This window comes from Arachis hypogaea, chromosome 20, assembly GCF_003086295.3.
Source record: "Arachis hypogaea cultivar Tifrunner chromosome 20, arahy.Tifrunner.gnm2.J5K5, whole genome shotgun sequence".
NCBI lineage: Eukaryota > Viridiplantae > Streptophyta > Magnoliopsida > Fabales > Fabaceae > Arachis > Arachis hypogaea.
Window position 1 is genome coordinate 136,068,375 of NC_092055.1, and position 26,691 is coordinate 136,095,065.

General features: G+C 34.3%; 2 protein-coding genes and 1 pseudogene across 2 annotated transcripts; 2 read left to right on the plus strand and 1 right to left on the minus strand.

The window, feature by feature from the left end:
• LOC112786451 (potassium channel KOR1-like) overlaps positions 1–3,481 on the plus strand; it is a 10,508-nt pseudogene extending 7,027 nt beyond the window's left edge.
• Positions 3,482–9,456: 5,975 nt separating this feature from the next.
• Positions 9,457–11,603, plus strand: LOC112786452 (uncharacterized). Its single transcript, XM_025829828.1, has 5 exons — positions 9,457–9,645; positions 9,745–10,695; positions 10,780–10,863; positions 11,024–11,222; positions 11,476–11,603. Exons 1-5 carry the CDS (start codon positions 9,457–9,459, stop codon positions 11,601–11,603), a joined length of 1,551 nt encoding a protein of 516 aa, XP_025685613.1.
• Positions 11,604–21,076: 9,473 nt separating this feature from the next.
• On the minus strand, positions 21,077–24,430 carry LOC112785021 (UDP-glycosyltransferase 83A1). Its single transcript, XM_025828425.3, has 2 exons — positions 23,646–24,430; positions 21,077–22,145 (listed from the first exon to the last, which is right to left on the minus strand). The coding sequence occupies exons 1-2, from the start codon at positions 24,127–24,129 to the stop codon at positions 21,247–21,249; spliced, it is 1,383 nt and encodes a 460-aa protein (XP_025684210.1). The 5' UTR covers positions 24,130–24,430; the 3' UTR covers positions 21,077–21,246.
• Positions 24,431–26,691: the final 2,261 nt, after the last annotated feature.

Here is a 26,691-nt window from a genome sequence, read left to right on the forward strand (position 1 = left end):
TTCATTGTTAAGTCGCGATTTGACTCTCTTTCTAGCACACTTCTTTGTTTCTGAACATCCATATTTAATTGCGATCTTACACATCTTTCCAAATTCTTGCGAACATCATCTGAGATGCTTGTTCTTCTCTTCCTAAGTTTTGTATTCCCTTGAGTAAACTCGAGATTCTATTGGTTAACGTGTAATATCTAGATACAGCGAGCAATACGTTAGCTTTAGGACATGGCGACGTCAAGAAGATTATGAGTAAGAGTATTTCGAGGAGGAAGTTAAGGAGATTTTGGTACAAGTTGAAAAGTTAGTCTTGATGTTTGACTTTCGGAGGTACTTTGGGAGTGATGAAAAAAGTGAAAAGCGCCATATGTGTTTGACTTATCAAGAGAACAAGAGTGTGTGAATGTTAACCACATCTTTTTAACACAAACCTATCTTGTAACCTTTTTGTGCCATTTTATACTTCTTTCTCATGTTCGGTAAAGGCTAAAATCATGTAACATTTTGCATACTGTATCAATTTTCGAGGGCGAAAATTTTTGTAAGGAGGGTAGAATGTAATGTCCCAAATTTTTTTACTACCGTACCCTCTAATTTTATCAAAATTCCTAAATTATCCTTATTCTTTCTTCCCAACCCTAACCCTAATTTTATCTATACTAATCCTCTTCTAACACACACACCCTGAGAATGAAAGAAAGAAACAGAGAGAGAAGAAAGCCAAGACGGGAGAGAGAGAAAGAGAAGGAGGTGCCTTCCTGCGTTGCCGTGCTTTGTGGCTGTCGCCGAAGCATCTATCGTCGCTGCGGTTGCCTGGGTCGTCATTGAAAGGAGCCATTGTTAAGCTTGAGAGAACGAATGAGGGAGAGAGAGATGGGAGTTCGCGGAGGAGGAAGAACCGCGATGAGGGAAGAAAGGGGGTTGCCTCCGTCGCGGACAAACCATTGCCGTTGAGGCCGCCGTCGTCACTGTTGGGGGCCGCCGTCATTGCTGAATGAAAAGGGAGAGTTTGAGCTGGCCAGAGAAGCAGGGAAGAGAGAGTCGCGATGGAGGAGCAGTTCACCATCGTCGCGTCTGCTGTTGCAATCAATGGGGCTCGTCCTCAGGGGAGCATCACCGACGTCACTGCTAGTGAACCGTCTTTGGTCTTACTCAGCCCCACACCCCCTTCATTCTTGTCTCTGAATCAGCACCATTTTTCTCCGTTCTGACTCCATTTGCAAAATTGTAATGCTTTCACCTTTACTATGCTGCATTTTGTTCTTTTCTTACATGCTCGTTTTAATTGCGATAATATGTCTCTGTTTTAGTACTATCGCTTTGCTTTTGTTGTGTTTCTGCTGGAGATTATCTTGAGTACTAGTATTGGTGATATCATGGAATGGTTGGAGCTGTTGATGTTATGATTACATCTGCGATCTAGCCCTGGAAGTTGATGCCACCGTCTCGGTCCAAATTCTCTTTCGTTTCATTCTATTCCAACCTCTCACCTTTTAATTTGGCACTCCGAGCTCGGTCTCTTCGGTCACTTAGGACCAAGTTGTGAGTAGGTTTTACATTTATAACCGTTAATTTTTTTTTTGGTTCATGCTATTCTGAGTTTCAATTTATATTTATAAAACTATTGTTGAAGAATTTTGATTTGGTTAGAATAATTGATTTATTATAGTTGAAAAAAATATATTTTTATGAAGCTCATATCTTAGAAATTTTACATGAGACTATATACATGTTTGATGAAGTTTTATATTATTTTAGAATATTTGATTTTACTCGAATATATACTTTTGAAGCATTGAAGTACTTGTTAGACTTTGAAATTGTGAAATGTGTTTAAAATTACTTATGATCGAAGAAGTTATGATTAGAAAATATTTCTTATGAGAAAGTATTATTTGATTTGATTCAATACCGTATATATTTGAAAGATCGAAGATTTATTATATTGGAATTTATATGTTTTGAATTGGTTTGGGAGGCTCGTATTAGAAAACCGTAGTTAACGGCAGTTATGACGTTAACTTAGATGCATCTAACTCAGACTCCAGCTAGCAGGGGTGTTGCTAGTCTAACGTGTAGGCCACACGTTAGATCTGTTATTCTGTTAGGACACACAAGAGGAAAGGGCTACCCATTGAGGTGGAGCCGGCCAAGTATGGACTTTCGATTTGATTTCTGTATGAGAACTCCCTTGTTGATTCACTTATTATTATCAACTATTATTTTCTAATTAAAAATTACTTTAATAATGATGTTTATATGGTCTCATGTCGATTATAGATGTATTGTCTAGTCACTGAGTTGCAAAATTCACCCTATTTTTCTAAAAATATTTTTCAGGAATAAATATTTGATTATGTGAGCCTTTCTATTCAAGAGTAATGATCTGCAATGGGTATCTATTCGTTGTTGAGTCCTTAGACGTCATCTGTTCCATATGTCACAGGCAGAATCCACTCATATTTTTTTGTTTGTTAAAAATATGTAATTTTTCATTTTATACATTGTAAATTTATTTAAAGTATTTGTAATTTTCTTATTCAACTTATATTTGAGTCGGTTAGACTTGCTCGGGGATTATTTTCCTGAGCGCCGATCATGGCTCATTTTGGTGACGTATACTTTTATGATGGAAGGAAGATATTAAACAACCTTCTTGAGGTAATTATGTTATCCCTCTTATTTCTCACATATCATGCTCCCTTTGATCCTTACTCTAGCCTGAATTGAAATGTTGTGGAAGATGTAGTTTATCATCATAAAGAGAGCTAAATATTTTCATGTTTTATAGGGAAAAGAGACTTCTCGTGGTAAGCAATTAGAGTCAGACATCACATTTCATATTGGAAAGCAAGAAGCTGAACTTGCTTTGAAGGTCAACAATGCAGCTTTCAATGGGGATCGTGTTGCTTCTTTACTTGTTAGAGAAGGAGCCGCCATGAAGATAGAAGATGGCGGTAGTTTTCTATGCACAGCAGTTGCAAGGGGAGATTCAGATTATCTTAAAAGGCTACTGTCTAATGGCATGGATCCCAACTTGAAAGATTATGATTACCGAAGCCCTTTGCACGTTGCTGCAGCTGAAGGTTTATACTTCATGGCAAAGTTGCTATTAGAAGCTGGAGCCAGTGTTTTTACCAAGGACAGCTAAAATTTCACTTGTCATTTTCAGATAAAATGCATCCACAGAAATGTACTGTGTTCCCTTTCCATCCATGGGATCCAAAAGATCATACAAAACATGGCATTGTATTATGGATTCCACATACCATTGAAGAGCTAATCAAAATGGCAGCGGATCAATTTGAGTTTCCTAGTGATTCTTGTGTTTTTATTTTATCAGAAGATGCTGGTAAAATTACTGATGTGGACATGATTAAAGATGGTCAGAAGCTCTATTTAGTTCATCAAACACATTAGACTTTGATCCAATTCATACCACGACCACAATTCTTATATTAAAGTAACAGCGTGCCCTTTTTTGTAACGTGTTGTAGTGTGTGTTTGGATTACAGTTTAATAACTGGAGTTTGTATAAAATTGATTTTATAAATTTGAGTTTGATAAAAATTAAGTTTGTATTAAAGTGATCTATGTTTGGTAATTTTTGTACGTATCAAAATAGATTATAGTAAAATAAGTGTTATTTGGCTTATACCATTCAAAATAACTTTTAGATAAAAATTTACTAAAATGAACATCAACTTAAATAATTTTTTTATATTATCCTATCATTTTAATTTAGATATTTAAATAGATCTTATTAGTTAATTTTATAATAAAATTAATATTTATTTACTAAAATAAAAATAACATATAAAAATAGACAAAATATATTTTTAAATAAAAATAAAAAATATAAATTTTATATATATATATATATATATATAAAAGAATATTTAATCAAATATGTTACATTTTTTAAGTATTAACGTGAGAATGTTACTTTAGTATTCTTTTACATCGTACTTTTATTTTAATATTCTTAATAATCTTATTCTTAATATTAATTTAGAATCTAACGTTTGTGATTTTATTATTTATAATTAATTTTTTATTTAATTTATTTTTTTAATGGAATCATAATCTATATTATAAAAAATTATACTAAAACATATTATACGAGAATTACAATTATAAAAGAGTGTACTAAAAATAATAAAAAAAATTAAATATTTATTTTGTAATGATCGAAACAAATCTAAAAGTTCTTGATGATTTTTTATATAGTATATTTTTAGTATTTTTTTAGTATGATATAATTTTTTACTATTATTATTATTATTTACAGTTAATTTTTTTTTTAATTTATTTTACTCAATAGAATCAATAAATTATATTATAAAAAGATAATAACAAACATAATACACAAAAATCACAATTATAAAAATGTATAATATCAAACAAACAGTTAAAAAAAATAAAAAAATAAATAATAGAAAAATAAAGCTCATATAAATAGAAATAACAAAAATTTTATAAATAATACAATAACATATAAAATTAGTAAAAGACAAATAAATGGTTAATATCTATGGCTAAAAGCCCATTAAAAAAACGCAGAAGCTAAAAATAGTTGCTTCTTATAAACGTAGTTTTAGTAGTAAAATCACTCTTACGCTGATAAAAAAAACCAAACCAAAAATGGAAGCTTTTAAAAAATCTAAACGTATTTCTTTCCTCCCAACGAGTTTCCAAGCGTTCTCTACCAATAAGCACGTTCTATGATCTTAGATTGGTTTATTAAATATTAAGTGGCAAACTGGCAATAATGGATTATGTTGCGCACAGATCGATATAGCAATATGAAGCCAATATTCATTAGCTGTGAAAAGAAAAGAAAAAAAAAGGGGGGTTGCAATTTGCCAAAGATAAGCCAAACTAAAATCATTACTATTAAAAAGGAATATTGAATCTTGAATTATTCGATTCGTTCTTTGTCAGTTAACAGTTAAGTTTATTTTGTTTTATAATGTGTCCTTGTTTTTTTTTTTTTTTTTGTATAAGGTTTCTTATTAAATTATTATGTATATAATTAATCTATAAAAATATTTAAAATTATTTTATTATTTTTTTTTACTAATTAAGGGTTAGTTGTTTAGTAATATTTCTCCTGAGTTATTTTAGAATTTTAGTTTTTTAATAGTTATGCATTTAAATAAAGTGAGAAATAAAAAAACAAAAAAAAATGTCAGATTTAATTTTACTTTAAATTTTATTGTTCTTGTTGTTATTGTTATTAACTGTTTCAATTTTAAATAATAAATTTATTGTTGTTGTTGTTATTATTATTATAAAATAAACAGGCAAAACAAATATTTTTTTATGGTGACTACAAATGATTCTTTTATTAGAGTATTATGTACAATTATTAATTGTTAAAATAATAATTAATAATTATTTTTCAGATAAGAAATCCAAGGATTTGGAATCGAGAAGAGTACCAATGCCTGGAAAATGTGTGTTTTTCTATTTTTGTCAACAATCTGCCGAATGATATTTCGAAGAAGGAACTATTTCAATTATTCCATTGGACAGGACGAATCAATGACATTTATCTAGCTCGAAAGGTGAAAATGGAGTTGTGTATGTGTTTGCGTTTATACGATATACAACAAAAGGAGGAGCGATGAAGGCCATAACTGAAATGCATCATTCAAGAATAAGGGGGAAGCTTATCTATGTAGGTGAAGCCAAGTATAGAAGGGCTATGGGAGAGGAGAACATGGAGGCACGTAAGGGAGACCGTGCAAGAACGGCTGTGGAGAGTAGGGAATTTCAGAAGGTGAAAGTTCGTTCTACAAGAATGGAGGAAGCTAAGAGGATAGAACCCGCCAAGGGCAGTCACGGTAAGGCCTGGACGAAGAAGGTTGAAGTGTCGATAGCAAAAGAGAATTTTGAGTGGCTATTGAGGAGTCTAGTAGGCAGAACTACACGTCCTATTGATTTCAAATCGTTACGGAGAGTTATTGTTAAGAACTTTTCTCAGATTGTTGAAGTCAGGGAACTTGGAGCGTACAAAGCCCTCCTAGTGTTTGATTCTGTGAAGAATGCAGAGGAAGCATTTACATTCAAAATGAACAGTTTCTTACAATTTTTCTACAATGTATGGAGATGGGAGGAATCTGAACGTAGTGAGACGAGGAAAGTTTGGTTAGAATGTCACGGAGTGCCTTTACATGTCTGGTAAGTGGAAACGTTTAAAACGATAGACGGTTTATGGGGAAAAGTACTTCATTGCGATGATATGACGAAATCTGCCTTATCCTTCAGTGTTGGCCGAGTGTTAATCGATATCTGTGTTTTTGATGTGATCAATGAATGGATACATATCACGGTTGGGACCAGTGGTTTTGATGTATTTGTGAAGGAAATAGGACGTGAAATATATGGAGACGAATGCTTTTTGGAAGACGCAAGCGGGAAGTCAATAAGTGTAAACAATAGCGAACCTACCGATGAAATGGTGCCGACGGTGGCGGCTTGGGATCCGGCGGCAGACCTAATCCGGGCACGAGCTAACGATGGTGGTGAAAACAAGGGTATGATGGTCACAACGGACATTTTTTTGAATGAATGTAATCAAGATAATTTAATGACTTTGAAGAGGTAACGGATGTCAAATCTAATAAAAATTAATGAGTGTAATGGAAAGGCTGATCTTGGAGATTCTGATGATTGCTTGGAAGGTGAATCAGAGAGAACCGTTACTCAGATATGCTGGGAAAAAAGAAGTGGAGCCAAACAAGTTGGGACAATTTGTAACGAAGGGAATATGCTGATTGTGGATTCTCAAATGAGGGAGGCCCACAAGGTTTCCAAAAAGCAAAGTCACCAAGTGGGGCAACCAAAAATTGGGCTGGTAGAACGGATTGGGCTTGGGAGACAGCTGGGTGGAGTCCAGAAGAAACACATATTCAACGCGGTTCAGGGCAAGCTGGGCAGGAAGGACCTGCAACGCGGAAGTGGGTCTGGGACGGTTCGGTTGCTTGGACGCGGGTCCGGGTCTGGGAAGGAGAGCTGCGATCCTATGTTGGAGGCGGACCGCGAGGAGGGCTGTGCGACATTTCCTTCAACGGATGATGCGGGCTATTGCTAAGCGCAGCAGGAAGGGCTGCTGCATCCCTGTGCGTGGAAGGAAGGCGCCGTTGATGGGACTGGCGGGGAAGAGGCAGAACGGAGACACGGGCCGGAGCAGTGCAACTGTGAAGGGTTGAGCACGGTGGAACGAAAAAATAGGGGTGATTATGAGGATGAACCGGAAGTGGTGGGGTTTGGTGAGGAGCTAGGTGGCCAAGCTGAAGTTGGAGATCCAAGCATGCTGGTTCTAGGAACTGATGGGAAGGTGAGCGGTCTGGAATCGATAGAAGGGGAAGATGAAGGTGTGGGTTCACACGATGTGAATGCCCAGGTTACAGAGGATGCTGGCTCTGAAGCAGAATTTCGAGGCGCAAAAATGGATTTTGATCATAGGGATACGCAGGCAGAACAGTTATTAGAAAACAAGGAAACATGGAAGCTAGCAGTGGAGTCAGGAGTGGTCTATGACGATGAAGAAGATATTATGGCGATTTTACAGAGTCAAAATGAAGCCATTGCAGCAAAAAAGAAGTTGGCAAAACAAAAGGAGAAAGCTAGGAGGAGCAGGCCCAAACATCATAACAAGGTGTGTAGCAATTCTTTTAAATGATTTACAGCTGTTGGAATATTAGAGGCTTAGGAGGGTATGAAAAATTGAGTATGGTAAAAGAGTTGAAGAAAAAATATAGATTGAATATGCTAGGTCTCATTGAAACTAAGAGGGAGGTGGTGACCAAGTTTAATGTAACACGCTTGTGGGGGAGTGATACGGTGGGTTGGGACTCTGTGGAATCGGTTGGTGCCTCTGGAGGCTTGTTGTTAATATGGGACAATTCTTTATTTAAGCGGGTGAACTGCTACAAAGGGGATGGTTGGCTGTGTGTTGAAGGTGTGCTAACAAAGAATAATTTTAATTGTGCTTTCTGCTTGGTATATGGTGCACATGTTTGGAGTGAAAAACTGGTGATGTGGGAGGAGTTAAGCTACATTGTGGGTCTTTGTCAGGTTCCATTTTGCTTCATGGGAGACTTTAACGAGATACTACGGTTGGAAGAAAGAAAAGGCGCTGGTAGTTTACCTGCATCTGCGGAGGATTTCAAGGAATGGGTATAGGACTTACAGTTAGTGGACTTACCGTTGTATGATCGGAAGTTCACATGGTTCTGGGGTCGATCTTGTAGCTGCATTGATAGGGTCATTGTCAGTGTGGAGTGGCTTGAGGAGTTCCTAGATACACGTTTGAAAGGAGGGTCGAGAGGGCTTTCAGATCATTGCCCATTGATTTTAGAAGATTCTAGACTTTGTGCGGGACCGAGACCTTTTCGCAGCTTGGATTCTTGGTTCATGCATGAAGGGTTCCTGCAGTTGGTCAAGGATGAGTGGAAGAACTTGGGGGATGATACATTCACCAACAAGCTGAAGGTGTTAACAGTACCGCTGAGAAGTTGGCATAAGGAAAAGTTTGGGGATATGGGCAACAGAATAAAGAAGTTTGAGGAAGAGATTAAGAAAATTGATGATATAATTAGTGCTGGTAGTTATGACGGAACTATGGAGGCTAGACAGAAGGCTCTGGTGTCTTGCTGTGCGAAGTGGTATGTCAGAAAGGAGATTCATTGGAAGCAAATGTCCCGATCCCAACATGCTCGAAATATGGACAAGAACACTAGGTACTTCCATAACCTGGCATCGGCAAGAAGGAGACACAATAGAATAGACTCTCTAGTGATTAGTGGAAGACTAGTACGGAATCAGGCTAGAATAAAGAATGCGATCTTGGGGTTTTATAAAGAGCTGTATAGGCAGGAGTATGCTCCTCTGATTGGGATCCGTGATGGGCTAGTCAAGAAGATTACTGATGAGGAGGGAAAAGCACTAGAGGCAATGCCATCAACTGATGAAGTACGAGAGGCAGTTTGGGATTGTGAGTCCAGTAAAGTACCAGGTAGTGACGGTTATAACATGAAATTCATAAATAATTGTTGGGAGGAGCTGGGTCAGGAGTTTACTGCAGCTGTGTTGGGCTTTTTCCAAAATGTGAAGCTACCCACAGACGCTAATATTACTTGGGTGGCGTTAGCTCCAAAATTTGTGGGAGCTAAGGAAATTAAGGACTTGAGACCGATTAGCATGGTCGGCTGTGTGTACAAGGTGATATCCAAAGTGCTGGTACGAAGAATGCGATCAGTGATGCCAAATTTAGTAGGGGAGACTCAGCCTACGTTTGTAAAGGGCCGGAAAATACATGATGGTGCCCTTATTGCTTGTGAGACGTTCCAATGGCTAAAGTCGAGGAAGAAGTAGGTGGCAATTGTCAAGCTAGACTTTCAGAAAGCCTACGACAAAGTGAGATGGAGCTTTGTGGATATAGTGCTGCAGAAGATGGGCTTTGGACTTAGATGGAGGACTTGGGTGAAGGAATGTGTGACTACAGCGTCTATGTCAGTGTTGATTAATGGGTCACCGTCTAAGCCATTCAAGATGGAGAGAGGTCTCAGACAAGGAGACCCTCTCTCTCCCTTTCTATTTGTTCTTGTTGTTGACATTCTGCACAGGATGGTGGGGGAGGCGGTAAGAAATGGCCGGATTTCTCCACTACTGGTGGGAAGGGACAATATAGAATTGTCGCATCTACAATTTGCAGATGACATGATTTTATTTTGTCCACAGGAAACAGAGATACTGGTGAATTATAAGAGGCTCCTGTGCTGCTTTGAGTTGATGTCTGGCCTGAGCATCAACTTTGAGAAGTCGAGTCTAATCCCAATTAACTGTGAGAAGGAATGGGTAATGAATATGTGTGGTTTGTTGGGGTGTGCTGAAGCGACGTTGCCGGTCAGGTACTTAGGCATTTCTCTTGGCGCTAACCCTCGGTTGGTGAAGACATGGAAACCAATCATAGATAAGGTGGAAGACAAGCTATGCCTATGGAAAGCTAGAACTCTCAACAAAGCGGGTAAATTGGTCCTCATAAAATCTGTTCTCAATAGCTTGCCGATTTACTACTTAAGCTTGTATAAGATGCCAAAGGCGGTTGCAGAAAAGATAATTGGACTGCAGAGAAGATTCTTATGGTGTAAAGAAGATGGGAATAGCGGGGTGCCAATGGTGAGATGGGAGGTAGTTCAAGCCCCGAAAAAGTTAGGTGGATTGGGAGTAGGAGATGCTTTAATTAGAAATGCCTCGCTTCTAATCAAGTGGTGGTGTCGCTTCTCAAAGGAGGACTGCCCACTTTGGAAGAAGGTGGTATGCTCCTGTAATCAACTGGACCCAACTGCAATGCTGTCAACCCGACCGTTGCCATTAGGAAGGGGCCCGTGGAAAGATATCTGCCAGCTCAATATTAAGGAGCAGCATATAAGAAATATGATGATCAGTGGCTTGGCCATGGAGGTGGGAAACGGACGAAGGACCCATTTTTGGAAGGATGCTTGGGTACAAGGTGGCTCTTTGAAAGATTGTTTTCCGAGGCTCTTCTCTGTTTCAAATCAACAAGGATCGGTAATAGGGGACTGTGGGTTCTGGGATGGGTTAGAGTGGGTGTGGAACTTCCAGTGGAGGAGAGAACTCTTCCAATGGGAGCTAGAGTTGCTCAATCAACTCCACGACCGGATACGGGTTGTAAGTTTGTCGGTTGACAGAGAGGATTCAGTGGTCTAGAAATTTGACAAAAAAGGTATTTTTTCTACTAAATCGTTTGTGCAGGTGTTGCAGAGAGAGACCCTCTCAGAAGACATTACGAGTTACAGCTTCACTAGCTCCATCTGGAGAGGCTTGGTTCCTCCAAGGGTAGAACTATTTGCATGGTTTGTTTTAGTAGGCAGGGTCAACACGAAGGAGAGACTGTCTAGACTCGGTATTATTAATCATAATGACACTGTGTGTGTTGTGCAATAAGGACTTAGAATCAGTACATCATCTATTTTTTGCTTGTGAGTTAACATGGCAGGTATGGTGTGCTTGGTTGACGGGTGCTAATAGAGCCTGGGCCATCCCGGGAACCGGAAAAGAGTTCTTTGAGAGTTGGACTGGAGTACCAGGTGGCAAGTCTGAGCAAAGAAAATGGCTGACAGGATTCTGTGCGGTTGTTTGGAATATTTGGCTGGAGCATAATAGCAGAGTGTTCCAGAGGATACAGACAAGAAGGAGTAAAGAATGGGTCATTCTTGAGCTACAGAGAATGGCGTGGAGTTGATCCGTTTGGTTGTTGATGGCAATGTCGGAGATGACAACGGATGCGACTATTTTATTTTTGATCATGTTTTGTGCTTTGTTGTACTAGTTTTCTTTATGCTCCACTTTGTTGTGTTGAGCTCCTTTGTTCAAAAAAAAAAAAAACATCCAAAGTGCTAATCATGATTTGGTTTCTAAAATTCATGAAATTTTGACTTGGAATTGTAGCTGATGTCAAGGTAATTCAAAAATCAGTCAACCATGTTGCGGATGCTATGACAAAGTTTGCAGCAATGGACAATATCCCTCAAACTGAGTTGTTAGAGCCTTGGAATGAGTTCACGTCTTACTTATAATAAGGGACTTAGCTGCTATTTTTTAGGAGGCTTTCCTCTCTCTTTTGTTTTTTTGTTTTTTTTTTTGGTTTTTTTTTTTGTTTTTGTCTAATCACAAACAAAAATTCTTTAAAATTAAAATTTATGTTTAAAATATTATGGACTAAATTAAAATTAGACTTAAATGTTGAAGAGACCAAAATATTACTTTATTCTATTATTAAAAATCTTCTTTTTAGTTACTGAGTCAAAGAGATTTGCTCCACAATATGATTCCGGTATCTATAGATGGAGTACTTGGTGATAAATAAATGTTTTTTTTGTTGTTGGCAATCCTGCAATTCATAAAAATATGATAAAATCTGTTGTGGTGTATGTTCATGAGTTCTGATACGAACATCGGCCCAATAAACGAAAACTCAAACAAAAAGGGTTAGAAGGCCTCCTGTATAGACGAAAGACTATCAATACTGAAATCGGCGCGCAATAAAAAAATATTTGGCACCAGTTAGTTACGTAACAGAATGAAAAATATATAAATGACAATAGTCGAGTGAGTGATGGCTAGAGAATTGTTATGAAATTTGTGTGAAGCTTTTACTGACTCAAATAGAGAAAGTTATTATTCTGCATCCTTACACTACTTTATACCACATTAATTCTTCTTGTTCTTGCATTCTTGTGAATTATTGTGTTGTGATTGCTTTGTTATTGTGTGAACTATCAAGTTGTGACTTGTGAGAAAAAGAAATCGAAAAATTTTGAAGGGAGAGAATGGAAAAGTGAAAGAAAAGATTTTATATCTTTAGATCTATCTCTCCCTCTCTCAAAAATGTAATTGTGTGATTTGCATGTATATGAAGACATATAATTTATTAGATGATAACTTTTTTAGTGGGACGAAAAAATTCTGCAAATTTAAAAAATTTTAATGAATTTTAACATTTTAAGACTGAAAATAATATTTTTTAAATAATATTTTTGAGTGAAAGAGTTAACAAAATTGTACCTTCTTTGTTTTATCCACCAAAAAATGCTCCCTTTTGGTCCCACATAAATGTTTTAGTCCATATGTTAGTAATATAACTTTTTAATCTAAATTTGTTAAATAAAAAATATAAAAAAAATTCAACTTTTAATTAGTTTACACTAACTAATTTTAAAATTTATAATTTACAGCATATAACTAAAAATTTGTAATTTAGATTTTAGAATACAAAATTTGAGATTTATATTTTATAATATAGAATTTAAAATTAAAAAAATAATTAATCGATCAATATTGGTTCCTAACATTACTCTTTAGAGTATACGAACATAACATCCACTTAAATTCTGCCCCGGTGCATGCATCAAATCATTTCTACACAAATCCTCCGAATATATATATATATATTTGCAACAAATTAAACACTACTTGCCTACTTGGACTCGATGAATCAAGGAATTAATGGACTGACGAAATGTGTGATATTTTATACTTTGTTGCGTTTGTTTCTAAAAACAGAATAGGATAAGATACTGATGGTTAGAGACACAAAATTTTGTGTTCTTATATTTTATTTGATGATAAACTTAAATAAATATGAAAATTCAATTTATTTTTATTTTTTTTATTCAAAAAATTTGAGATGAAAAATATAACAATAAAAAATATAATTATAAAAAATTAACAAGAATAGTGAAAGAAAAAATAAAAAATAAATTGTGTCCCTTGTTAGTATTTCTGTATCCTTCCTATCAGGATAAACACAAAATATGTCTCTCAACATATTGTCTCTGTGCATGTCTACTCTGCCAAACACGATTTTGTATCTCAGTGTCCTATCTCTGTAAATAAACGGAGCCTTAGTTCTTACCATCAGAATCTTTGATCCCCATCATGAATGAGCTTGGGGATGCTATTCATAAAGCAAACATATAGTTGCTGTTCCAAGATCGAAGACAGCACCTTTAATTCCAATCTTACTTGCAATATAGGAACAGATACTTCCCCGAAATTATTACTTGGGCGATTCTTGATTGTTCCTCTTAGAACTAATAAGCACTTTGTTGTGAATGAATTCAGTGTTGACAAAGATGATATTGCAACCATTTTCAACCCATCCATGCGAGAACCTTGAGCTGGAGAGGGTAACACTAACACAGTTGGAACTCTCATCACAGATGTTTCCCTGTCAAATTTGAAGCTCGAGGTGCAGCAATGGCTTAAGGGCATATCTTAAAAATTGTGAATGCTACTCAACCTCCTCTAAAATAATATGTAAGTTATCTTTCATTATGTGTCACATTGTAATTGGTCCTTATCTTAACCATAGTTGGGTTATTTTATAATTTATTATTTGAGATTAAAAATGATATAATTTCTTAAAATATCAAAGCTCTACTCCCGTTAATTGAAGCACATTCCACTCCTCCATTTGTTTATCACTTCATCACCTAGATTCGGTCCTTCCAAGCACCGTCGCATTCGTGACAAGAACGCCAACGTCATCGCCATCTACTGCCCTCCCACACAACCTCTCTTTCTTTAGTGCATAATCCCTTAGTCAAATCGCCCATAACTTCGTCGTCCTTCTTCCCAGTATAGCCAGCGCCTCTTTTTGCCATGGATCATTGCTTATTCACATAATTAATGGTTAATTTTGGTTATTAATTTTTTTATTAAAAAAACATATCTTTATTTAATTACGTGATGAAACATATATTTATATGTAAAATATAATATAATAAAATAAATCTATTCAAAGTATTTAAAAGTATAATTAAAATCACGAACATACAAATATAATAATAAAATTTGTACTCCAAACAAATAAACATATTTTTTTATCATACAATATTATTTAAAAAATAAATATATTATTAAAATTAATAACAGAAATTTAAAATGATAAAATTCAACTTTCTTACCGTATTTTTTATAGTATTTTTATTTTTTTAATTTTTAATTTATTAGTACTTTATTATTTAATTAATAATTAAATAAATTATTTTTATGAAAAATTATTTTTTGTATTATATTAGAAAAGAGACAAATATAGCAGTTCATTCTATCCCTTTGTTTAAATTTGTTTATGCATTACAAATTCCTTTGTCTAACAATATGATAAGCTTATCTCTTGCAAGTTCATTCTATCCCGAGTCTCAAATAAAACGAAGCGTGAAACGGTCGACCTAACGGTGACCCGGGACTGATCACCCCGAGAACCATTAGGGACCAAAAGCGAAAAATGGCTCAAAGAAAAGCGAATACGATAATGAACGGATTGAAGCAAAAAAGCCACGACGGCCCGAACATACGGAATAAAAAGCAATGGCCACGACGGCCCGAATAAAATCCAACAAAAACAAGCACAAAGAAGTGTTCAAATACAACTAAAAGGCGCCCACCAGCAGGCCCAAAATGATGAACATTACAAAATAAAACAAAGGTTAGATCCTAATAAATCAAAAGATGTTAACAATCTTCCCGCCTTCCACAGTCTTCATCGCGCCAACCTGAGAGAGATCAAGGTCGGGAGCCAGCACCGCCACCTGTAACTTTATCCCCTCCTCGGTCAGCTTAACGGCATCACGAGCTCCCTTAGCAAGATCTTTGTTTCTCTTCTTTAAGGCCGCTACCTCCCGAGCAGCTGCCTCTGCCGAACTCTCAGACAACTTCAACTTCTCTTCCAATTCCTCAACCTTTTTCTTCACGGCTGCAGTCTCACCACGAGAGGCATTCAGGTCCTTCATTAAAGCCATGTCCCGATCCACCAGCCTGTTAATCTCCTTAGCATCCTCCTCAGCTTTCTTTTCACAATCAGACAACTTGATTTTTAAAGACTCCTTCCGGGATCGTGAATCCATCAAATCCTTTTGGGAGTTCCTAAGCTTCACCTCCATGGCGTGATAGCTACCCAAGACAGGTTCAACCTTCTTGGCGATAGCAGCAGCACGAAGGAGACTACGATAAATCCACCTAGCCTGCCCGAAGAGGTCGGCCTCATGGAAAAACTCCTCGGTGCCGGGGAGCAATTGAGACTCGATGAAGCCCCCGACATCGAAGTTCTTCTCCATAACAGAAAGGGCCTTGCCGGTGTCCCGTTTACTCTTCTTAACATTTTCCACAAGTCTCAATTCATCATCACCAAAATCTTCTTCAAAAATCTCCACCCCCACATCAGAAACCTCATCAACCTTCTCGGAGGGGACAACATCTCCCTGGTGAACCAGGACGGTCTCGGCCGCCTGACCTCCGGCCTCCCCGGTCTCACCAACCTCCTCCTGCCCTTGGCCCGCTGAAGGATTCGATGGAGAGCCACCCTCACCCTCTTCATTTCCCTTGATGAGACTCATCAAGTCAGCTAAAGTCTTCTTTCCGCTAGCCATAGAAACTGCTAACAAAGGAGAAAGGAAAGACGTCAATAGATAAGAAAAGAAAAACACAAGAAGTACAAGGAAGAGATAACCCACCAACATATAACCAACCGGCTTCCCGGTCTCCCATTAGCAAACGAGGATTAAGATTCTTTTCACCAAAAATAGTCAACAGAATGTCAGCAATGCTACGATCTTCCTTATTCAACCAGTCATAAGACACCTTTATAAGATAATCAGATCACCAAAATTCCAGTAGGTCGGGATCAGTCGAGCTCCCTCAACCGAGAGCCAAAAAGGATGATGCCTTTCTACCGGTCTAACCTTAAAAAAGGTAGACTTAAACCCGTGAAAAGAGTCCTCAAAAAGACCAAAATTCCTACGTCCCTGTTGGGCCCTAAAAGACATATAACCCTTCTTAGCCTTCCCCTGGCTAGAAGGGTTCTTGAGCAGGAAGAGGTAAAGAAAGACGTTTACTGAGAGCGGAAGCTTGAGAAACTCGTAGACCATTTCAAAGCACCGAATAGAAGCCCAGCTATTCGGATGAAGTTGCAATGGCGCAACATCGCAGCGATTCAGCAAGCCCATGACAAAAGGGGAAAAAGGTAGACGAAGCCCCAAAGTCGTAAACATGGGCTCGTAAACCCACAGCCAATCAACAACTGTCGGGGAAGCCAAATTCTTATGGCACACACGCTCATGAGCAGCAGGGACGAAGACCTGGTAGAGGGCCTCCTCGGGACCTCCCCCCCCCCCCCCCCACATAAGAGTCCAGCTTGTCGTAACTTCTGGAGCCCTTCCCTAGTCACCTTGGAAGGGGTATCCTTCACATCAGAGGAAACCCAAGCATAGTGGTCGACGAAGTCAGCCAGGGGGCGCTGGGCCTGGCTCGAAGAAGCAAGATGATCGTCCATACCTACATTGGGGGCACCACTAAAGTCAACACAGGAAGTCGGAAACCCTCAAAACAAGAAAGAGAAAAATACGAATCTCCCCCTAAACCCAGAAATGCAAACGAAACCCAGGAAAAACCCAGAAATGCAAGCGAAACCAAGGAAAAATCCAGTGGCACCCCCTCTAAAAAGAAAAAACAAACAAAAAACGCAAAAGACCCAAGCATGCAACAAAGCAAAAGCACCAGAAATAAAGCAACAATCGAAATAGGGGAAGAACCATAAAAACTTACCAGAAGAAACAGGAGATTGCAAAGAAAGCAAAGAGCAAGATGCTTCAAGCAACAACAGCAGTATAAACAGAAGAGGCAGCAGCACTGAAGAACTTGCGGAGAAGAGAGGAAGAGTAGTGAAAGAGAGGAGTGGGGGTTACGAAATAAAAATAAAAGAAGTAAAGCGTAACCGCCGAGGAGGAGCACCTAAAAGGCAGGGGCATAACTGCCATTTCACCCAAAATTTCAAAACAACGAAGCGAAGGGCATTTAATGCTCAGCGCCAAAACCAAAAAAGCGGCACGAAAATCGAAACGACCAAACGCGAAGAAAAACAAAGCGTAGCCCACGAACTGCCGAGAAAAGGAAAAGCTCACGACAAACGCGCCCAGTCACAAGTCTCGAACCTCGAGGCTGACGCGTTGGGGCACTGTTACGGACTGACAGTCCAGCCCAAGAAGCCGCCGGATCGGGGCACCGTCCCACCCAAGCCCAAGAAACCCTAACGGATCCCTTCGGGTCGGTTAGCCATAACCGACCCAGAGTCCAACCACATCACAGCTGCGCCACCAGCCGGGTCGGAACCCCCAGGGTCGGCACCCGAGGTACCGACCCCCCAGTACGGACGACCCGCACGCGTGGAAAGTGACAGCTCAAACTCTCCACCAATGGGCCAGGCCATCACTAGGCCCACCCAGCACGCTATATAAAGGGAGAGGACAGCTCTCCCCCCAAGGTACGTCACATCCTTACCTAACCCTGCCACCCTCAGTACGGACTCTGACTTGATCGTCGGAGTGTCCTTGCAGGTGGCCACCCCCTCATTCCGTTCGCCCTCCGACGTTATCAGCACTCGCTCCGCGCTCGCTCGGGACCTCTCCTCCTCTCCTTATCACCTTCTGTCGACAACCCGATCACCCGAGAACCCCAGGTAACAAACAATTTCTAATCTCAAATAATAAATTATAAAATAACTCAACTATAGTTAAAATAAGGACCAATTACAATGTGACACATAATGAAGGGTAACTTACATGTTATTTTAGAGGGGGTTGGGTAGCATTTACTCTTAAAAATATAATAATAGAAAATTTTTAATATTTTTATAAAATATTTTTTTATAATATATTTAACATATGTTTTTAGGATACAAGTTAAAAAAATTTAAAACTAAAAATATTTTTAAAATTTTTGAGATAAAATATATATTTTATTCTTATTATTTTTATTATATAACATAGTTTTTCAATAGAATAATTTACCTATATTAAAATTATTATTAAAAATATAATTATTTATGTGTCTTTTTTTATTAGTTTAAATTTTTAAGAGAAGTTATTTCATAACAAAAATAATCAAGTTGTTCACAATAGTGTAATCAATTTTTTTATATTAGAATAACCAACGTTTTATGAATATAAAAAAAAATAATTGTTATATTTTTGCCTTTTTATTTATATTCTAATTATAAATTTAATTTGATTATATTATTATAAAATTCGATTATGTTTTATTATAAATATGAATTTATTTTATTATATTGCTTATAAAATTTGATTATGATTATTATGAATATGAAACTATTTGTATTACTGTAAGGATGACTATAATAGTTGATTATAATATGCACCATAAAACCCCTATTTTTGGTTTTGCTATAGAGTTAGTTATTTTGTGATAGTTCATAACACAGTCAAAGTGCACCAAAATATCTCTCCATCAAACACTAATATCCACTCTATAAACACCAGATTTAAGATAGACAAGTCTAAACCCAAAATTTTTTTAACTAAACATAATGATAAAAAATCTAAAGAAAAATCATAAAAAATTGTAGTTATTGCTCTCGTTATACCACACTGGTACGAGATTATGAAAGAAGAATATAACGCCCTTATAAGAACTAATACCTAGAATCTAGTGTTGTTACTACCTCATGTTAAAATAATAGGCTCTAAATAAATTTTTACTACTAAAAAAAATCATGATGGATCTATGCAAAAATACAAAGCACGATAGTTGTACAAAATTTTGGACAAAGTGAAGGTTTTTATTTTGACCAGATTTTTAGTCCAGTGATTAGGCCTGTGAGTATTGTGTTAAGCTTAGTTTTATCTAAAAGTTAGGTTATTCAACAATTTGATTTTAATAACGCATTCTTGAATGTTATCACAAATTATTTATATACAACAACCTAAGAGTTTTAAAGTCAATTTTAAAACCTTAGTGTGCAAACTAAATTGGTCCCTATATACATGGTCTGAAGCAAGTACCATGAGAATGGTTTCTAAAGTTGAATAAAACTCTAGAAACATTTGGCTTTACCACTGCAAAATCAGATACCTCTTTATTTTTGAAATACATTTTTAACCATGTCATATATCTTCTATGCTATGTAGATGACATCATTATTATAGGAAATGATTCAACTCAAGTTGACTTGATGATTAAAACTTTAAATACAATTTTTTCATTAAAGAATCTAAGTGAACTGAGTTATTTTCTAGATGTTGAAGTTAGAAGAACTACTGCAGGACATATTCATTTATCTCAAACAAAATATGTGAATGATTTATTCTCAAAAAATTAAACATGGAAGAGGCAAGTTCAATGCTAACTCCCATGATATCATCTCTTCAGCTGTTGGCTACAGGTTCAGAAGAATTTGAGGATTCAAGATTATATAGATTTATTGTTGAAAGTCTTCATTATCTCACAATAACCAGCTGAATGTTTTCTTCGTTGTAAGTATGTATAAATCCTTGCTTGCACAATGGAAGGCTCTAAAGAGAGTTTTTTTGGTATCTTCAAGGCACTAAACAACAAGGATTACTCTTTCATAAGAATACAAACTTTAGATTGTATGGATTTGCTGATGCTGATTGGGAATCAGACCTTGAAGACCACAGGTCAGTCATTGGGTTTTTCATTTTTTTTTTTTAGGTTCTAATCTTGTTTCTTGGTGTTGTAGGAAGTAAATCACTATCAGTAGGAGCTCAAAAGAGGCTGAATTTCGAAGTTTTACAGTGTGTATAGCAGAGACAATTTGGATAAGGAACTTGTTGTTCAAATTAAAAGTTCAATTTCAGACATTTCTAACCATTTTCTGTGACAACTTAATCACTGTAATGCTTGTCTCCAATCCAGTATTACATGACAAAACTAAGCACTTCCAACTTGATATACAGTTTGTTCGAGACAAGATCAAAAGCAATCAACTACATGTGGTCCATATCTCATGTCAAGAGCAGATTGCTGATATATTGACCAAACCCTGGTCAGTAGCAACTTTTGATAAGCTCAAATATAAACTTAGAGTGGACCTAAAGCTAATCATAATTTTGAGGGAGAAGGGGAGTAAAAGATGTAGTGGACACTAAGACAAATTTAATTAATAGTGCTAGTGCAGGTCAAGAAAAGCAAGATTCTGTTAGTATGAGTCATGTTATAAATAGAAAGTCATATTGCTTTCAAAAGGATAAGGTATAATACATATTTTTTATAATTCCAATTGTGTTTTACTGTATCTTCTTTATTAAGTTTCCCTAAGTTCTTTTTTTATTTTCACTATCTAGCTCGTATACATTATCATCATATCCCTATTTTTTATTCATCTTTCTTTTTGAAAATTACATGTTTCAATTCTCTTAAAAGTTTAATAAAAAATAGATATTCTAAAACGAAAAAATTATAATAAATTAATTAATATTAAATTTATAATTTTTATCATGTGTGAATGTCATTATTTTAATTTAAAGATGATTAAATTCTCACTTTACCAATTTTTTTTTCCTGAAAAAACTTAATCCAAGCCTAACAATATATTTTGGTTGTTGTAGCCCTAAATAAGGCAATAAGATGAACCTAAGAGATTGAGTGTGTCTCAATGCAAGAACATGAAAAACATGAATTATTAGCAGAATAATAAAATATATGTCTAATTACTTAGTATAAGTATATTGTAAAATTTTTCCAAAACTTAAACTTGCTTATTCGATTAATATACGTAAAATTACACATACACAAATATAACATTCGATACACCAAAATTTAAATTCACCAATCTTTAAAAACGTGACATAACAACGTGCTCTGTTTCTTTTCACCCTAATTCTTATTTGTTGATAAGTAAGCAATTCAATGTTTCAACCAAGTAAGAAACCTGTTTAAGTTCCTTGAAGAAGCACCTCTTTCTCCAATGTTATGCTTTAACTTCTCCATGAGCTTATGAGACCTTGGTGTTGTGTTCTCGTCACCAAGCAGTTGATCCACTTTGGCTTTAATCTCACCACGTGAGATTAATCCATTTTCATCCAAATCAAATCCCAATCCAACCTTTAATACATCACAAATGTATCTTTGATTGAAAAATTGGTCAGCAAAATAGGGCCAACACAAGAAGCGAACTCCATTAGTCAAACCTTCCAAAGTTGAATTCCAACCACAATGACTTACAAAACAAGCTATGGCAGGGTGGCTTAGCACCTTCGGTTGAGGAGCCCATCCAACTATTTTACCTCGATTCCCCTTAAATTCGTCCGGAAGAGACATCTTATTCTCGCAATTGGGATCTTGACGAACGACCCAAAGGAAGGGTCTGTTCGTCAGCTCGAGCCCAAGAGCTAGCTCAGTAAATTGTTTTTGGTCGAAAAGAGCAATACTACCAAATGCTACATACACAACAGAATTGTTTTGTTGTTGATCAAGCCAATTCATGCATGACAAATCTTCTTCCCAGAATTGTCCAAAGGATCTTGGAGCTACACTTTTATTATTATCATCATAGGTTCTGGATAATGGGCCTACTGGCAATAAATTTGGCACATAAGAAAATGCTTGTGGTTCAAGTTCATATGTACTATTGCACAACCACCAGTCAGTTACATTATCTGAATCTCGGAGGCACTCCACCATATACTTAAAAAATCTCTTTTGAACTAAAGGGTCAAACAAATTTAACCACCATATGACTTTGATGTCCATTGCTGGAATACAAGAGGATAACCAAAAGGCCTTTGTTGTTGATGTCGGTGACCCTGCAATGGTTAAAAAATATAATAAATAATAAAAAGAAGAAAATATAATGTGTTTGATATACCGGCAATAAAAAATATCATCTCTGCAACACACAAATTAGCAACAAAAATGTTATATGAATAAATAGATGTGATGTTTAATTTATTTTAAATATATATTTTATATTTTAACATCTATTTTATATAGATGAATAATTTGATAGTTAATTTTGTATATATACTTAATATAATTATATGCAATGTGCCAAATCTCGAAGTACATAAAGAATTAGACTATGTTTTGAGAATCACACGGATTAACTTCTTAAACAAGTTTAGCAGAGATTCAGTTTACTTATTTGGTCTCTAGGTGTTATTACTCCCAAACAAGTTAAAAATTGATAAACTTTCAAAAACTATAAAACCTCCTTTACCTTTTAAAATGCAAGATATTTTAAGTTTTCTGTTTAAAATATATGGGAATAAATGAATCTTCTAAAAAGATTTAGATGTCTTATATTTTATAAAATGAGAGACATTTTTGTATTTTTAATTAATCAAGGACTTATTTATCTTTTGAGTTAAAAAGTCAAAAACTTATTCGTCATTAAAAAAAAATATTTTTTTCAAAAGAAAGTATATACTAAAAAGAAAATATTATATATTTTTGTTATTTTTCAATAGAATATTTGAAAATTTGACTTTTTAGTTTTACTTATTTAATAACAATTGATTCAATTTTCAAAAACTTAAAAGAATTAGTTTAGAAACTAAAAGTGCATTTTATTTGTGTTTTTATTTTTAATATTTTATATTTTTAGAATTTTGGAGAAAAAAACAAAACAGAAAGTAAAAATAAAAAAGATAATTTTATTGTTTTTATTATTTTTTTATTTATAAAATTCTGAAAACAAAAATAATAAAAATAAAAATAAAAAATAAAATTTCGTCAACTCAAAGTCTCAAATACTTATTTGTGAGGGATAGAAGCTCTATTTAAAAAAATTGTTGCACCTACAATGAGAAATTTAAATTCTCAACGATTGTTTAAGCACACTTGACCAATCAAAATCAATTGAACTAATACTTATATATTGGTTTCTAAAATTACACTCGCCAATATATGATCCTCCCAAAGAATCCTTAATAACAAGTCGAGATGATGGACTGAGGACTATCCCACTAAACTTCTTAACTATCTGAAATCCTAGTCCTAACTTTATTTAAGGTTTTAAAGACTCTTTAAGGAATAAATTATGGTAAAAAATTTTATTTGTCATATCAAATAGTTATTATGAAGTCTAACAATATAGCTGTTAATTTATCTTAGTATATTGTTAATGTTCTGTGACAGAAATAAGGAAAACTAAGGCAAATCACAAATAAAAAATTAAAAGACCAAATTAAATAAATTAAAATTTTGAAAATGAGATTAAGACGCCGGGAGGGAGGATTTGAGTATTAACTAAAACTTGGTTATAAACAAATGAAGTTAAGTGAAATGTAATATTAATAAATTACCATTAGTGTCTAGGATGCCATCAGCAATAAGCTTGGGGACGTTATACTGCAACACAAACATTGATGCTGCCGCAGGCCAAAAGAATGCACCTTTGATTCCCACTTTCTTTGCAACTTCCAAAGCCCAACCCATGAACACATCAGCAACAACGCAAGTTACTTTAATGCCCTCATTCATTTGAAGATCTTCTATCAGCTTCTCAAGCTTTGAAGGCATGGTGCTCAATATGGAAACAGATAACTCTCCTAAATTGACTCTGTCATGTTCAGGTCCTAACCCATCTGGGATTGACACCAATTTGATTGGTGAAGATGATCCATTGTTGTTGTCCATGGATTTGACGACTCTCTTATGGTTGAAGTCTGAGTTGACAAAGATGATATTGCATCCATGATGAACCAGCTTATGTGAAAAGCTCATCATGGGGTTTACATGCCCTTGAGCAGGATATGGAATAACTAGTACTGTTGGAGTGCTAATCATGATGATTATGTGGCTTTCTTTCTTTCTTTCATTTAATGAACTTGAAGCTCTAAGTATTTATAGATGGAGCAATGTATTTAATTTGTACACGGACTTTAATTTCGTGTTTATTTTTGACTTTTTGTTTTCTTTTTGGCAGATATTTTAGACTCTTTTAACTTTAAGAGAGTTGGGAGAATGAGCAATAAACGATATATGATTGAGTTTTACAATTATTTAATATTTTCTGTAATACTAATCTATTCTTAAAATTTTATTTAGTTAACAAATAAGAGAATTTCTTGCATCATTTTAGAAACACACTAAATGGGGGTATCAAGAACATATGATAATTTATTTTTGACAAATAATTGTCTATCTGGAAAAAGCTAAGATAGCCATGATAAATTAATAATAACACAATCTTCTACTAGTTCCTTTATAAGCTAAAGGAGAAAAGGAGAGAGTATCTAAGTTTTTCAAAAAAATGAAGTCTATAGAATAATGAAGTATATAATTGTAATATTTTTAATCTATTTTTTTAAATAAGAGGTTTTTTTAGTCTGTTTGAATTTTTTGTATAAATATTTTTTTTTTAATTTGTTTATGTTATTTTTTTCTTTTAAGGGATAACAAGAATTGAATTTTATAATTTTTTGTTATAAAAGTCGACAACATGTCATAAAATCATTTTTTTTCAAAAACTTAAATTAATAAAAAGAGGCACATGAATAGTTATTATATATCTAATAAAAAAATATTTTTAAGTTATTTTCATAATTTATATGAAAAATTATAACTGAAGTATTATTTTGGAGTGTAAAGAGTATGAATAATTGTAGGCACTCATCACTTATATTTATCTATATTTTTAATTATTTTGGTAATATATGTGCGTAATGATAATAAATAAATAATTATTTAAAATAAAAAAAACAATAACAAAATGTTACTACTCAAATAGATATCAAAATTTTCATCTTTAAATATAAAATAAAAGATAAATAAGTTCCTAATTATCTTTTATTATTCACCAAAATTTTATACTCATTAACCAAGTCACTGTCATTGCTTTTGCTTCAGAAATATAGGTACAAACTCTGATTTCGAAACAATTCGTGGCTCAGATTGAGGGGAATGAATATCAAGGAAGTAAGCTTACTAGTGTAATTGCTCGTCAGTCAAATTAATAGTAAATGGTCAAATTAATTTTTAAAAAATTATTTATTTTTTAAATTAATTTTTTAATTTTTTTTAAATAAAATTTATTTTTTTTAAATTTTAAATTAATTATAATCATGTTAATTTTTTTTATCATTTTATTTATTGATTATACCAAAATTTATTAATATAATACGTTAAGTGATATTTTAATACATATCTAAAAATTTTAATTAATTATTAACATAATTAATTTATAAAATTAGATAAAATTAATTTCAGGTTGAGACAGAGACAGATTTATAAGGTGGCTTGTGTGGAAGCAAATGTCCCCATTAAATTTTATAAAATTTTTAAATAGTATATTATATTAAATTTTAGTTATTCCTACTATATAAATAATTTTGACCTCACTCTTTACAATTCAATATTATTAAAAGATATTTAATTAAATTTAATTTTATAAATATATAAAATTTTATTTTAACTATTTAATAAATAAATAATTAAATAAATAATAATAAAAGAATAAAAAAGTCAAAATAAGTAACCCTAATCTTAATTATTCCCAAAATTAATTTTTTCGCTGCTATCTTTTTTTTTTACTTTCTTCTAGTTTCCTATTTTTCTATTTTTTCTATTTTATTTAATTAAAAGTTTATTTTTATCTTTTTGTAATTTTTTTTTTATTAAATTATATTGCATTTGTTTTATAATTATACTATTGTGTAATATTTTTATTTTTTTATTAATGGTTATTGTACAATAAAATTTTATTAGTATTTTTTTCTATGATTGGTTTGCTTAGTCTTTTATATTCATATTATACTTTAATTTTTTTGTGAAATTATAAAAAATTAGGGTAAATTATTTTTTTGTCTTAATATTTGTATTTTTTTAATATTTCTAACGTTTTATTTTATTTAATTTTTTTCTAACATTTTTTATTCATTCAATTTTATTCTTAACGTTTTTAATTTATATCAAAATTATCTCTATAAACTTTCAATTTATTCCTAACATTTTATATAAGTTGATGTCTAGGAGTAATTTTGACACAAATAAAAAATATTAGGGATAAAATTAAATGCAAGTAAACGTTATGTGTATTTTTGTAAAAGTTGCAAATATCAAGAACAAAAAGTACACTTTACTCTAAAAATTATTACCTTTATTATGTATGATTTGTCCCGCTGACAAAATTTTTTGGATCTAACACTGGATTGAGAGATTCTAATCCCTTAAGTTCTCTCTACAATTAGGGTTTGATTTTATTTAATTACATAAATTTATTATATTAATAGTCAATTAAGACTCTTAAATGTGTATTGGAGTGTCACTTAATATGTTACATTAGTAAATTTTGACTTTATCAATAAATAAAATGACAGAATGACTAATATGACTAATCTAAAATCTTTA

Excerpts from the sequence above, each read along its gene's own strand:
- LOC112786452 (XM_025829828.1), top strand. The coding sequence starts at position 9,457 with ATGGGCTTTGGACTTAGATGGAGGACTTGGGTGAAGGAATGTGTGACT. Across the intron at positions 10,864-11,023 it reads GAGGCTTGGTTCCTCCAAGG|GTATGGTGTGCTTGGTTGAC; the intron begins GTAGAACTATTT and ends TTAACATGGCAG. Across the intron at positions 11,223-11,475 it reads GAGGATACAGACAAGAAGGA|CTGATGTCAAGGTAATTCAA; the intron begins GTAAAGAATGGG and ends TTGGAATTGTAG.
- LOC112785021 (XM_025828425.3), bottom strand. The coding sequence starts at position 24,129 with ATGATTAGCACTCCAACAGTACTAGTTATTCCATATCCTGCTCAAGGG. Across the intron at positions 22,146-23,645 it reads TGGCATCCTAGACACTAATG|GGTCACCGACATCAACAACA; the intron begins GTAATTTATTAA and ends TAACCATTGCAG.